Here is a 13,993-nt window from a genome sequence, read left to right as displayed (position 1 = left end):
TGTTAAGTATCACTTTTGGAGGGTGGACAGAGGTTTCTTACAGTGTCAGCTGTAAGGCCAAAGGCAGATCAAAACCAGCAGCTGTCTGCTGTACTAGGGCCACCAGACCCATCTTGCCCGACACTGGAGCCAGACTATGGTGCGGCAGGGCACATCTCCATGGACAGACTGTGGAGACAGGGCCGTCAGCCACCCGCGTGAACCCCACTCAGATGCTGATCCAGACAAACCAAGTGTAAAGGCACTTCTGAGACCATCCACAGGATGTGATACACTGACTACCAGCTAATTCCAGAAATGGGCTCACCTTGGTGTGAGTGGTACTAGGTACTGAGGTTATGTGAGAAAATATCCCTATTTTTTAAGAAATACCTACTGAAGTAGGTGTGAAAGTATAGGATATCTGGGATTTGCCTTAAAATATTCAGCAAAAGACAGATGAAGCAAATGGGGCAAAAATCTTGATAATTACTGAATATGGGGGAGGGGGTTGTTGTATCGTAATTTAAAAATGTGGGGCACCTGGCTGGCTCAGTCGGTGGAGCGTGCGACTCTTGATCTCATGGTTGTAAGATGGAGCCCCATGTTGGGTGTGGCAATTACTTGAAAATAAAATCAATCAATCGATCGAAATGTAAAACAAAGAACTGATTAATGTAATCACAGAATTCCCCAGTTCCTTGAAGCGATGGGAGACACTTGCTTCGGCCACCTTTTGCAGCAAACGCTTGACATTCACGTACAACAATCACAAGCTGGACTGCAGGTTCAGAAAATGTCACTTCTTCAATTTTACTTCTTGGGGTCCTAGTCCTCAAATCCTTAAAAGGTAGAAAGCTCTCAGAAAGAAGGGAAGGAAGGAAGGAGGGAGGGATGAAAAGAAAAGAAAAGAAAAGGAAAGGAAAGGAAAGGAAGAAAGGAGGTAACGTCACTCTTGGGCCTCAGGCAGCGGAGTGGAGCCTGGGCTGCTCTTCAAGGACAGAACTTCCAGGCTTCGCGCGAGGTGCAGTGCGTTCCTCTGAGGAAAGGGATTCGAGCTGGCTGCAAGCGTAGCCCCTAAAGCAGAGGCTCTTGACTGTGGTCCACAGATCTCCGATCAACATTTTAAATGTGCATGCACAGTTTTCTAGAGAATATTCAGCCTTCTTCGGATTCTCGCAGGGAGGGATCCATGTCCCCAGAAGTTAAGAGCCACCGCTTGATTGGAGCTCTGGCCATTGATCGTCATAAGGAAAGATTTTTATTTGGGAACATCTGATATTTCTGGAAAAGCTCCTGCTGGATCCAAAACACCCTGACGGACAGTCCCTCTCCAACACCCCCTACGACAAGAGTGGTCCTGGAGACACACGGGCCCGTCCTCAGCTGGTTCTGCTTCCACCACCCGCACCTCCCCGCCAGCACAGTCTAACTGACAGGCTGCTCAGACAATGCGACCCCAAAGCAACTTCACAGGCGCAGGGAGAGGTGTCCACTCCTAGGCCAAAGCCCCGAGCAGGAGGTACTAACAGCAGACCAGGTGACGAGACATGTGGACACAAACACCATGTTTATTTTGACTGTGGCCAAAGTCAGTGAGACAGCAGAACCTCAGTGCCCTGAAGGTCCTTCGGGTTCAATGATGGCTCATCGACGGCTGGGGAAGTGCTGGCCCTTTGTGTGATCACCTTGTAATCTCCCGTTGTCCCGATGACACAGCACCCCTCGTTAATGGCTGCCACCCTTCCTCATCCTTTAAATTAGAACAGATTCTCTCTCCCCGAGAATCCTTTATTGCTGAAGCTGTTTGGCGGAAGGACAGCAGCACCGCTCGGTTCCAGTTAACTGTGGAGTCCCAAGATGTGGGCCCAGGCCTATGCAGGACAGGACAGGACAGGACAGGACAGCGGTTCTGCTGACGGGCTGTGCACTATTCAATTCCTCTGCCCACCGCCTGTGTAGCCTCCAGCGAGAGGTCTGAAGGGACGTCTGATTGCAGAGATGAGGGCCCACGGGGACGTGAACACCTGCCTTCAGGCCTACGTGAGGACCCACCTCTGACAGCACACGCGTCTCTCTGTGAAGCGCTGTGCTCACTTCAGCGCCGGAGCCTCAGGAAGAACGCGTGTTTACACTCCGTACTCTCCAACGGGTAATATTTATCATAGAAATCTAAGACGTACTCTTCAGTCTTGAATCCAAACTTCTGGTAGAGCAGCATAGCAGGGTTGCTTGCCGAGACGTGAAGGGTCACATCCTTGCCCATGCAGGTCTGCCAAAAGAGTGGAAAAATACAGGATGAGAATGAAAGCGCCTGAGGGAAAATGAGTAGGTGAGGAAAGGCTGTGAAGTGTAGGTAGGTAGTCATGGCAACTGGGGACAGCAGGGACCTCAGCTGAGGCACTGCAACACGCCACAACAGCTGGTAGCCCGACTGAAACTATGAGACCAAAGGAACGGGTGGCATGCTGGCTGTTTCTGCTCTCTGAAGCCAAGGGCCCAGGGGAAAGTTCATTGTCAACTGGATTATTTTATTTAGAATTCAATCACACTTAAACATATCACACTTATCAATAGCAGGCGTTCTGACAATCTCGAGGAAATAGAGTAAGACAAGAAGTTCTGCTTTTTATTATTTTTTTAAATTTTAGAGAGAGGAACAGTGAGCGGGGGAGAGAGAAAGACAATTTTAAACAGGCTCCACGCTCAGCACGGAGCCCAGCGTGGGCTCCCACAACCCTGGGATCATGACCTGAGCAGAAACCAAGAGTCGGACGCTCAAAAGACTGAGCCATCCAGGTACTCTGAGAAGTTCTGCTTTTAAAAACTGGATATTATCCTGTACTCAAACTTGTAAAAATTCCTTCCGTTCCTACACTTACTAGAAAGGATGCTACATTATGAGGCTAGATATGAGGTATTAAGACTTTCATTTAGTTATGAGACCTGAAAACCCTGTACAGATGTTCAGAATCCCACAGTCCCCCTCCATCCCTCACAAACCGATGGAATTAGCTTCTCAGAACTGTGATTTCTGTATTCAGCATTGGCCTAATCCTAGGGGGAAAGAGTAATCATCATTCTACTAATACGAGGCAAGTTCTTAAGATTCTTTAATTAGCTACACAGAAGAAAGTACCAAAAGTCATATGAACTAAGAATGTGCTTTCTAATGAGGAAAGCACCGAAATCCTGAGGCGGACAGGGTCCTTGGGGTTTTGTAAGCCATGGTTCCCGAGGCCTAGATTTAAGAGGCCTCTCAGGTAGACAGCTGCCGTCTTCTCTCTGCTTGATTCACGTTCTGTACCCTGTGGTGTTACTGTGAGTGTGTAAGATGAATTTCGTGGAGTGACTTTCGTGCACACATGCACAGTGTCACCACAGCATCGAGTACTACTGCCCGACTGAGCAGTGCTGCCTGGGCCCGGGACTCACGGTCTGGCTGAGGGCCAGGACCTGCATGAAAGGATGAATACTCCTCACCCGCCCAGTGAGCGCTCAGTCAGGACTGACTCTGTGCCAGGCCCCCCGCCAGGCACACACTCGGGAAGGCCGCTCCTGCTGGTGACGGGAAAGGCAGTGGTGCAGCGGCTGAGGATGGAAGGGTGAACAGGGTGGAGGTCGTGGCTGTGAGTGCGGTAGGCGGTGGGGTGTGGTATGAAAAACTGAGAGTCTCAGATGAACACAACACAAGGGAGCACGTGTTAACTGCCAAGTGAAGAGAGAAGAAAGCAACTTCTACAAAATGGTTCTAGGTTTCTGCCGACATTTGGGAAGTATTGAGCAAGTTTCATTAAGAGTTGGAAAAATTGGGGGCACCTGGGTGGCTCAGTCGTTTAAGTGTCTGACTTAATTTCAGCCCAGGTCATGATCTCATGGTTTGTGAGTCTGAGCCCTGCATCAGGCTCTGTGCTGACAGCGTGAAGCCTGCTTGGGATTCTCTGTCTCCCCTGCCCCTCTCTGCCTCCACTGCTCGCGCTCGCTCTCTCTCTCTCTCTCTCTCTCTCTCTCTGCCTTTACCCTACTCATGCTGTCTCTCCTTCTCTCTCCCCATAAATAAATAAACTTAAAAAGATTGGAAAAACAACATTTTATCTTCTCCTTCCTCTATTTAAAGGGAATCTTGCCCACATAACACACAATCCTTCATGCCAAATGGTTTCTAAATAAGATTCTGGGGGTGAAAAATCCCTTACGTGTTTTTCTGATGTTAGTATATAAATATATGGTATATTTTCTTCAACAGTGTTATGGATATATCAAAGGATGAATTATAATTTGATATTACAATCAAATTTTAAAAGGTTGATACCAGCTTCTACAGTGATAGTAAAATTAAGAATAATCAGCAATAATAGACTATGTACTACTCATTGATAGAGTTTTGCTAAAATGTTTAAAAATACTTGATAATTTTTACAACTTAGGTGGCATTATGCTCAATGAAACAAGTCAGACAGGGAAAGACAAACTGTATGATCTCACTTATATATGGAATCTAAAAAACAAACAATAAAAAGCTGAACTCACAGACGCAGACAACAGACTGGTGACTGCCAGAGGTAGGGCTACAGGGTGGGTGAACTAGATGAAGGGGGTCAAAAGATACCCAGTTTACAACACAAGTAAGTCCTGGGGATGTCATGGAGACCATAGTTTACAATACTGTACTGCATATTTGCAAGTTGCTAAGAGAGTAGATCTTAAAAGTTCTCATCCAAGAGGAAAAACGTCTGTAACTGCGTGTATAGACTTACTGTGGGGAATGTTTCGCAATATAGACAAGTATCTATCAGATCATTACGCTGTATGGCTGAAGTGAGTGTGTTCTGTACGTTTATGCCGCCATAAGGAGAAAACCCCTAAAAATCACAGCTCCACTTCCATTCTCAGAGTCGTGGCGATGGTGCTTCTAAGAGCAGCAGCAGTTACCAATATGGGTCATTGTACAAGGGCTTTGGATTCTCACTTTTGGTATTTTCTCATTTTATCTACTATAATGTGTTTACAAACTGGTTTCTTTGAAGATTATTTTACTGAAAGAGAGAAAGGGAGTGCACATGTGCACTGAGTCAGGGGCAGACGGAGAGGGAGAGAAAAAATCTCAAGCAGGCTCCACACTCAGCCTAACGAGCCTGGCATCACGACATGAGCCGAAATCAAGAGTCAGATGCTTAATCAACTGAACCACCCAGGTGCCCCTCAAACTGGTTTCTTTGAAACCTGGGCCTGAATAGTGATCTTATTTTAGAGGGTCAAGGGTTTTCTTTTCTTTTTTCTTTTGTTTTCTTTTCTTTCCTCTTTTCTTTTCTTTTTTGAGAGAGAGAGAGAGAGAGAGAGAAAGAGAGAGAGGCAAAGAGAGAGACAGAAGATCTGAAGCAGGCTCTGCACTGACAGCAGTGAGCCCGATGCAGGGCTCAAACTCATGAACTGTGAGATCATGACCTGAGCTGAAGTTGGCTGCTCAACCAACTGAGCCACCCAGGCGCCCCAACAGCCATCTTATTTTAGAGGGCCAAAGATTCTTATCTGTGTGATGGTCACTGTCATTCTTTTACTGGGTTTGCGAGACCACCCATTCTGTTGGGCCGTGCCAGGAAGGCCCAGCTCAGCCCCGTCCCTCCTCAAGTCTTCCAGGGGAGCCCAGACGCCTTACCTGAATCAGATGATAAATCATGAAAGTTGCGATCCCTGCTCTTCTCCACTCAGGATGGACAAACAGAAATGAAATGTAAGCTTCATTGTACTTCACGTCAGGAACCATGAAGCCAAAGGCAATGATAACTTTTTTATAAAGGACAACCACACTGAAGTCTGGATACTGCAGGCACTCAGACAGGTCAATGCCTACGGAGAAGAGTTAATTTGATATTAAAACCATGTGCCTTTTGGAATTAACACATGACAAGCTGTTTAGTCTACACCTGCATGCTAAAAAAACCCAAAAAACAAAAAACTGAAGACAAAGATATTAGCACAGACATCATACATTCAGATCATAAAAACAAAAGTGAATTTTAGAAAATATCAAAATTAACAGCATCTTTTCCAAGTACACATGTTAAAAGAAGTAGGCAGGATAGGGTGGGTAGCAGAGAGCACCCAGGTTTAGAATGGGATACATCTCTCTGGCTTTGAACTTAGCCACTTCTACAACGTGTGTCAGCTGACGCCTTTCCAAATGTGTGGGCCTCAGCGTCTGCACACTTAGACCTCATAGGGTGGGAGCAGAGATCCAGAGAACTCACATTATTGTGTTCCTCACCTCACACAAGTATAATTTATAAGCTCTTTTGTACAAATGCTACATTGGACAATAAAGGGGTTTAAACAAAAATGATTCCATGCATCATGTATGGAAGGCAACCCAGCATAAGGTCAAGAAATAGTAGATGCTCCCAGAATGCTTTCGGCCTCCATACCGCTCCTAAAAGAACGAGCACAAGCCTGCCACCACGTGCACTGTTACATGATCACCACACAACAAAGAAGACACAGCTCTAATCCCGAGGAAATCTTATCTAACCTCTGGAGGACATGTAATTTTCCTTTACTTTCAAAGCAGTGCAGTAAGGCAGATCCACAAAGAACAGGCTTATATTTAACAACGAAAATGTGCTCCTTTAATTGATGGCTTCGGTTTTCAGAAAGACAATATATTAAGACTGATAAAATGACAAATCGTATTGGGTTTACTCTTATTTTCAAAGTCTGCAATTGGGGTATTTGGCTTTTTAAAAATACCTTTTCGGGGAGCCTAGGTGGCTCGGCTGGCTAAGCATCGGACTTCGGCTCAGGCCATGATCTCAGTTTCTGGGTTCGAGCCCCACATCAGGCTCTGTGCTGACAGCGTGAGCCTGCTTGGGATTCTAGCTCTCTCTCCCAGTCCCGCTCATGTTTTCCTCTCTCAAAATAAATAAACTCAAGGAAAAACAAAACAAACACACAAACAAAAAAAAAACCCTTTTGGCTGTACTAACACTCTCCAAGTAACAGCTAAGTAAACAAAATTACAGAATTATTAAGCAAAAAATAAAAAATGTCCAAACATGTCCAAACTACCAGTCTGTATACCATGGGTAGACATTACCTGGTATCTAAACATATGTAGAAGCAAAATAGGATGAATCTTTTACTCTGGCAGCACTGAGAAACATACAAAAACACTGTTTATTACTTTAAAGATTTTTTTTTTTCAACGTTTATTTATTTTTGGGACAGAGAGAGACAGAGCATGAACGGGGGAGGGGCAGAGAGAGAGGGAGACACAGAATCGGAAACAGGCTCCAGGCTCTGAGCCATCAGCCCAGAGCCTGACGCGGGGCTCGAACTCACGGACCGCGAGATCGTGACCTGGCTGAAGCCGGACGCTTAACCGACTGCGCCACCCAGGCGCCCCATAAACACTGTTTATTACTTTAATTGCTGGCTCCTTCTTGAGCTTAGGAAGAAAGAGGTGTTCATATTTTACTCTTTCCATGAGAGTAGAGACAAACTAAATGAAATTGTGAGTAAAGGTTTTAGAGTCACACAGCATGCACTAATTTAAGAAAAATTGCTAACGTGAACTAGACAGAAAACTGATCTGCCTAGTTTGGGAGGGGGAACATACCAGGCCAGAAAAACTCCTGACACATAGAGTTTATCGTTGGGATGTGATTTGGCCGGACATAGCAGTAATCAAGAGGTGCGTCAGCTTCCGGGGTCCAATGAGGGTCACTCCTATGCAGGTGGGAGCGAATCTGTGACAGGAGCTGCAGTTTGGGTGGCTTTGTTTCATAATCACGCCTCCAAGAAGAGAAGAACAAGATTCAAGAAAAGAACAAATTCAAGTCAAGAAAAATACCCAGTATTATTCCTAGCCAACTGATTCACATAAACTCTTCAATCTCTACTTTATATGGCAGAGAGCTTGATAAGAGCCACGATACTTTTCTGGCATGAAATTTAAAATTTGCTCTGTTAACATATATCAGACCAAACCCCTCTGTACCGACCAGGAAGCCTGCTTGTGCTGGAGCCTGAACAGAGTGAGGAAACAAACAGCAGCCTGACTCAACCCTGAGAGCTCCAGCCCAGGACACAGCCCAGGGAGGGATGGTCCAGCTCTGCCAGGGCCGCTGGGGCAGGCTCTCACACTGCTTCTCACGGGGCCGGTCTGGGATGGCGGTGCTGGGCAAGGAGGATCCTGGGACTCTGGGGCCATTGTGGCGATCAAGACAACACGCTTTCTCAAGACAGCACTGGGGGGCCCTAGCCAGCTCGGCTTCCACAGCACTGCCTAGTCAAGAAGACTCATCATCACCCCAGATACAAGCCCAAGTGAGGCATCTCTCCCATGTTCTCATTTTACAGACTACTAAATATACACAACTTTAAAATTTAAAAGAAACACAATGAAATACAATCGAACAGTGTTAACTTGTTCATGCTTTTTACACTTCTGTCAAACGACCATCCTTTCTGCAAAAAAAACGTACAGTTCAAATAAGGCAAGGATCAGACTGCACGCAGAGTCCATGCTGACGCCTGCTTACAGGGCTGGTCTTGACTCACTCTAACAGGGGACCAGGGCGGAGAAGCCACAAATGCCATTCCTCACAACACACTCGACATCACAGCTCTTCCCCGCGTACCTGATGTAAGGTTTCAAGATCCGAGAGGTGTAAGGACTGACGATACTCTGGTCCACAGCCATATTTTCTGATCCCACCAAACGATACAGAAACTTAGTGGTCTGGTGCCGAAACCCTTTCCTGGATGGCAAGGCAGTCTAGAAGAAAGGAACCCCAGTGATGTAAAAATAGCCACTCAAAAGACTGGTTTAACTTATCAGATAATTAGTACTTAGGACATTGCTTTGTGTTAGAAAGTAGGTCTTTTTGTATTACTTATTTGGAGAGCTCAAGTTTCAGTACAAACCTCATAGGTACCTTTGCATAAAATTAGATATGAAAAACTACGGCCGTTTGTAACAGTTTAAAATCTAAATAATTGACAAAATTTTAAGCCACTTAAAAAAAATTTTAAGTCATTTAAGTGAGTGAAATGCAGGACTGAGCACTGGATTTACGGCTTCCGCAAGTTTCATTTCGAGTGATAACACAACCAACCCAGTCATCAGATACTAACCTGCACTAGCGTCAACTGGGTAACAGACACGTGGGTCACACTGTAGGAGCAGTCTGTTATCCACAGAGCGGTAGGGGCCAATTACTGCTGCCCCTATGTATGGACTCATTAAAAGATGACTCGGGACGCTGGGTGGCTCAGTCAGTTGAGCGTCTGACTTCGGCTCAGGTCATGGTCTCATGGTTTATGAGTTAGAGCCCCACGTTGGGCTCTGTGCTGACAGCTCAAAGCCTGGAGCCTGCTTCCAATTCTGCATCTCCCCCCCCTTTCTGCCACTCCCCTACTCACACTCTGTCTCTCAAAAATAAACATTAAAAAAAAAAAATTAAGAAGTAAATAAATTAAATATGCCTCTATTCCAATGAGTAAATTTGATAAGGGTAAGACTGATGTAGATTAGCATTCGTAAGATAAATCAAGACAGCAGAGAAGCCCCGCCAGGGGTTGAATGAGAAGGTGGTCTGCGTTTCTTAGGTGAGTGTCCTAACAGAACAGGTGGGTTTCACACTGGGAGCCCGACTGGAGATGTCTGTTTCCGGGAGTGCTGCCCCAGGGCCCTCAGTCGTGTAGTAACAGAACATGTGCAATTAGGGTTTTACAGCAAAGAGCCCAGATGGAAGATGAAAAGGCACACTTATAAAGTGGTTTGCCAAGGGCTGGACGAAGTTTAGAAACCTGAGTTGTTTTTGGAGAGTCAGTTTGCTCTTTAGCTTAGAAAATAACTTTCTTGGAAGGAGAGCAAGAATTTCTTCTTTATAATTTCTCTTATTACTATCCCAAACTGGACACTAAAACTTTGAAAGGATGACTTTGAAATTCTTCCAGCACTTTCAAGTAAGTCTGGGAGGGCAATTCAGAGCTATGGCATGTAGTGTCCAAACATGGCCTCAACACTTCCTCCTGTACCTGTGGGGTGCTGTGGCTCCTCATGTCAAACAGCAGAGTCTGTTCCCTCCCCTTGAATGAGGGTGGGCCTGTGACAGGCCTTGACCAATTACCCAGTGCAGAAGTAACATTCTGCGACCCTGAGCCCAGGCCCTAAGAGGACAGGAAGCTTCTACTTTCTCTCTCTTTGCGTCCAGCAGCCATGGTGTCCAGGCTGGACCACTGAATGCATAGAGGCCACATGGAGACCAGCCCGGAGGAAAGCCATCCTGGTCATTCCAAACTTGATCCAGCTTCCTGTTGAAGGCAGCCACGTGAGTGACCTCAGCCTTCAGCACACAGGGTAGAACAACCACCCAGTTGAGCCCAGTCAACCCAGAGAATCAGAAGAAATATTAAATATTGTTTTAAGCCTCTAAGTCTTGGAATGACTTGCTGTGCAGCAACAGATGACTGAAATACCAGTCACCGAACCACTGGCCCATGAGAGACGATCTGGTTAATGTTTCGGGGTCAGTTTTGTGGAACTCCACAGATGTTACCCAGTACCCCAACTTCTTGCCATCTCTGCTTTCACCCTAGTCTAGACCACCTTCAACTTCTGCCTGGATCACTACCGCTGCTTCCTATTGGTTTCCCTGCTGCCACTCTCAGCCTTTATCACCCACGTTCCACACAGAGCCAGGAGCTTCTTTTAAAAACAAGTAAATTCACTTCCCTTGGTCAAAATTCCTATTTGGCCTTTCCTTGCAATTCAAAGTTCTTACCTGGGACTTACAGGATCTGTCCTGTTACCTCGGCAACCTCACCTCCCACCCACTTCCTCTGCCATCACTATGTTCCAGCCCACCACACCAAACTACCTGCTGCCTGGGGGCCTGCCCCTGGGCCTTCTGCCCTGAACCCCCTTCAGCCTGCCTCCTCCTTGTGGACCAGGACTGGGCCAAGTGCTACTTCCACCACAAGACTGTCCTTAAGCACCCATCCAACGTGCTACCACTGCCTTCTGCTCTTCCCCTCCACCGCAACACCTGCCTTGCAGGAAATGATCCCGTTTAGTGAGTTAGTCCTGTCATCTCCCCGCTCCATAGGGTGGGCACCTTCTGCCCTAATTTGCTGCGGTGTCCCCAGCTAGAAGAGTGCTTGACACACATGAAGTATTCAACTTAGGTTTGCTGAATGACAAAATGGTGGGGAAAGAAGCATGCCAAAGTCAAATAAGTTTGGAAAATGTTAAATGAGTTTCGTCAAACTTCTAGTTCTAAATAAAAGGAGCACTAGATGGGCTACTGTGTTCCTTCCCATCTGTCTTGAAAGATGCCACAAAAGTGAGAGGGAGGACGGAACACAAAGGCTGTGAGAAACCCCAGGGAGGGACCAAAGGTGGCCGGGTCTACGTGAAGTGGCAAAGGCCAGCCCAGAGCAGAGAAAGGCTCCGCACCACAGGTGGGGAGGGGGAGCTTCCGAGTTAGGCCACTTCCTCTTGCAAGGTCTGTTCTGAGTGGACCTCGGCCAATCAACTTTGCCAGCAAGTGTCAGCTGGAGGGGTCACATCAGGACACTGCTGGAGCCTCAAACTTGCTAACAGGGTGTCAAGCCAGGAACCAGGCTTTTGCTCTTCCCTTCAGGTGTTTATACCAGCAAAGGCATCTGGTGACACCAAGAGAATATTCTTTCACAGGGGGAAAAAAAAAACCAAGATATGTCAACAAAGAGTGTAAATGAAAAGAAAGCAAAGTAAACCAACTGCACTGGAAACAGCAGAATTAATTTACCAGACAGCCAAGAATTTTCAAAAAGCAAATAAACAGTCATCAGGGAGATGCAAACCCAAACTACAACGAGATACCACTTGACTTCCACAAAGATGGCTACAATCAAAAGGAGTAACAAGCATTGGTAAGGATGGTGTGGAGAAATCAGGATCTTTATGAAGTGCTGGTGATTTTGGAAGACAGTCTAGCAGTCCTTCAACATGTTAAACAAAATGTTACCATTTAACTGGGCATTCCGACTCCTGGATATATACCCAAGAGAAATAAAAACCTATGTCCACACAAAGACATCTACACCAATGTTCAAGCGGCATTATTCACAACAGCCAAAAGGTGGAAACAGGGGTGCCTCAGTGGCTTAGCTGTCTGAGTGTCCAATTCTTGATTTCAGCTCGGGTCATGATCTCACGGCTGATGAGTTCAGATCCATGTTGGGTCCTGTGCTGACAGTGCGGAGCTGGCTTGGGATTCTCTCCCTCTCCCTCTCTCTCTGCCCCTTCCCAGCTCTCTCTCTCTCTCTCTCAAAATGAATACAATAAACTCAAAACAAAAAATCCAAAAAACAAAAGGTGGAAACAACCCAAGTGTCCATCAACTGATGAGTGGATAAACAAAATGTGGTACGCCTATACAATGGGGTATTAAGTAGCCATAAAAGGGAATGACGTGCTAATCTATACTACAACATGGACAAATCTTAAAAACATGCTGTGAAAGAATGCAGTCAGAAAAGACTATGTATTATGGGGTTCCATTTATGCGAAATGTCCAAAATAAGTAAATCTACAGAAGCTGGGAGCTGGGGGGGGGGGGCAGTAATACTGATGAAAATGCTCTAAAATTAATTATGATGATGGTTATCCAACTCTGTGAATATAGCAGAAACCACCAAATTGTACACTTTAAATGGGATTGTATGGTATATGAATTGTATCTCAATAAGGTCGTTTAAAAAAAAACAACATAATAAATGGACTCCAGGGTAATAAACCTAGAAACAGGAATGAGTGTAGTTATGATGGATCTCTTACCCCTTACTGGACATTAAATGCATGACCACTGAAACAAAGACTCAGTGAATGAGTAAGGGACAGATTGAGGATCTCTTCACAAAGGCAAAGGAAGAGAGAAAGGAAAGAATTAATGTGTCAACATCCATATTAGGAGTCCAGAAAAGGAGGAATATATTTAAAGAAGCAATGATAGAGGCACCTGGGTGGCTCAGTCAGTTACCCACCCAACTCTTGATTGCAGCTCAGGTCATGATCTCACAGTTTGTGAGATCAAGCCCCACAAAGGGCTCCACAATGGGTGTGCAGCCTGCTTAAGATTCTCTTTCTCTCTCTCTCTCCCCCTCTGCCCCTCTCCCACTCGTGCGTGCATTCTCTCTCTCTCTCTCTCTCTCAAAATAAATAAATAGACATTAAAAAAAAACAAACCACAAGACACAATCACAATGATAAGGACTTTCCCAGATGGGGGGCACCTTGCTGGCTCAGTTGGCAGAGCATATGACTCTTGATCTCAGGGTCATGAGTTCAAGCCCCACGCTGGGCATGGAGCCTACTTTTAAAAAAATCAGAATTTCCCAGATTAAAGAATCATGTAAGAAGACTTCTGGTTTCCTGTCCAGCATAAAAGGAGAATGGAAGCTGTCAATACATTCTAACAAGAGGTTAAATAAACTGAAAATCGACAACTCTTCTTGGATCCATCAGAGAATTGAGATCACAGGGCACACTACTCCCCCCAAAACTGGAAAGACAAACACATGCATACAGAGAATCATAACTTAGCAGAATAGAAACCTCCAGGAACCAGTGTCCAGTACGAAAACTTAATGAGCAACAAGCAAATTGCTGGAGACACAATGTGGAAACCTCTGAGAGACAAAACTCTGGGTGGGGGATGCACATTTTTGTGACTTTTACCTCCAGGAGCTCTACCAGGTTCTCGTGGTAGGGATCATAGAAAAATCCCCTCAGGCTTCCGGCAGGGAAAAAGCAGCCGTTCTGAAAATACTTCAGAGTACTCTGTCTTCTTAACAAGGCCTGCACTCAAGAGAAAGTCTTTTACCAGAGCCTAACCTACTGGGTTTCATCAGAGCCTAACCAACTTGTGGAAAGGGAATTGCCCATCTCCAGCTCCCGCCAGTTATCCCATGCAGCCTGTGTCGGTCACAGCCCAGAGGCACGTGTTCACTAACAGACTGAGAACTAATC

At 45.8% G+C, this 13,993-nt stretch overlaps 1 protein-coding gene across 1 annotated transcript in view; it reads right to left on the bottom strand.

Annotated features, from left to right (window-relative positions):
* Positions 1 to 633: 633 nt before the first annotated feature.
* The window catches only part of KAT14 (lysine acetyltransferase 14), a 37,972-nt gene continuing 24,612 nt past the window's right edge, over positions 634 to 13,993 (bottom strand). The window contains exons 7-10 of the mRNA XM_040447790.1: positions 8,616 to 8,752; positions 7,592 to 7,767; positions 5,636 to 5,826; positions 634 to 2,251 (exon numbers count right to left, since the gene is read on the bottom strand). Of these exons, the coding sequence (XP_040303724.1) occupies positions 2,078 to 2,251; positions 5,636 to 5,826; positions 7,592 to 7,767; positions 8,616 to 8,752 (678 nt within the window). The 3' untranslated portion in view covers positions 634 to 2,077. The remainder of the gene's footprint in view (positions 2,252 to 5,635; positions 5,827 to 7,591; positions 7,768 to 8,615; positions 8,753 to 13,993) is intronic.

This window comes from Herpailurus yagouaroundi, unplaced genomic scaffold (genome assembly GCF_014898765.1).
Source record: "Herpailurus yagouaroundi ecotype Mexico unplaced genomic scaffold, PumYag 196, whole genome shotgun sequence".
In the NCBI taxonomy this organism is placed as follows: domain Eukaryota; kingdom Metazoa; phylum Chordata; class Mammalia; order Carnivora; family Felidae; genus Herpailurus; species Herpailurus yagouaroundi.
The sequence above is the reverse complement of the archived record's forward strand: the minus strand, read 5'-3'. Positions and strand labels throughout refer to the sequence as shown.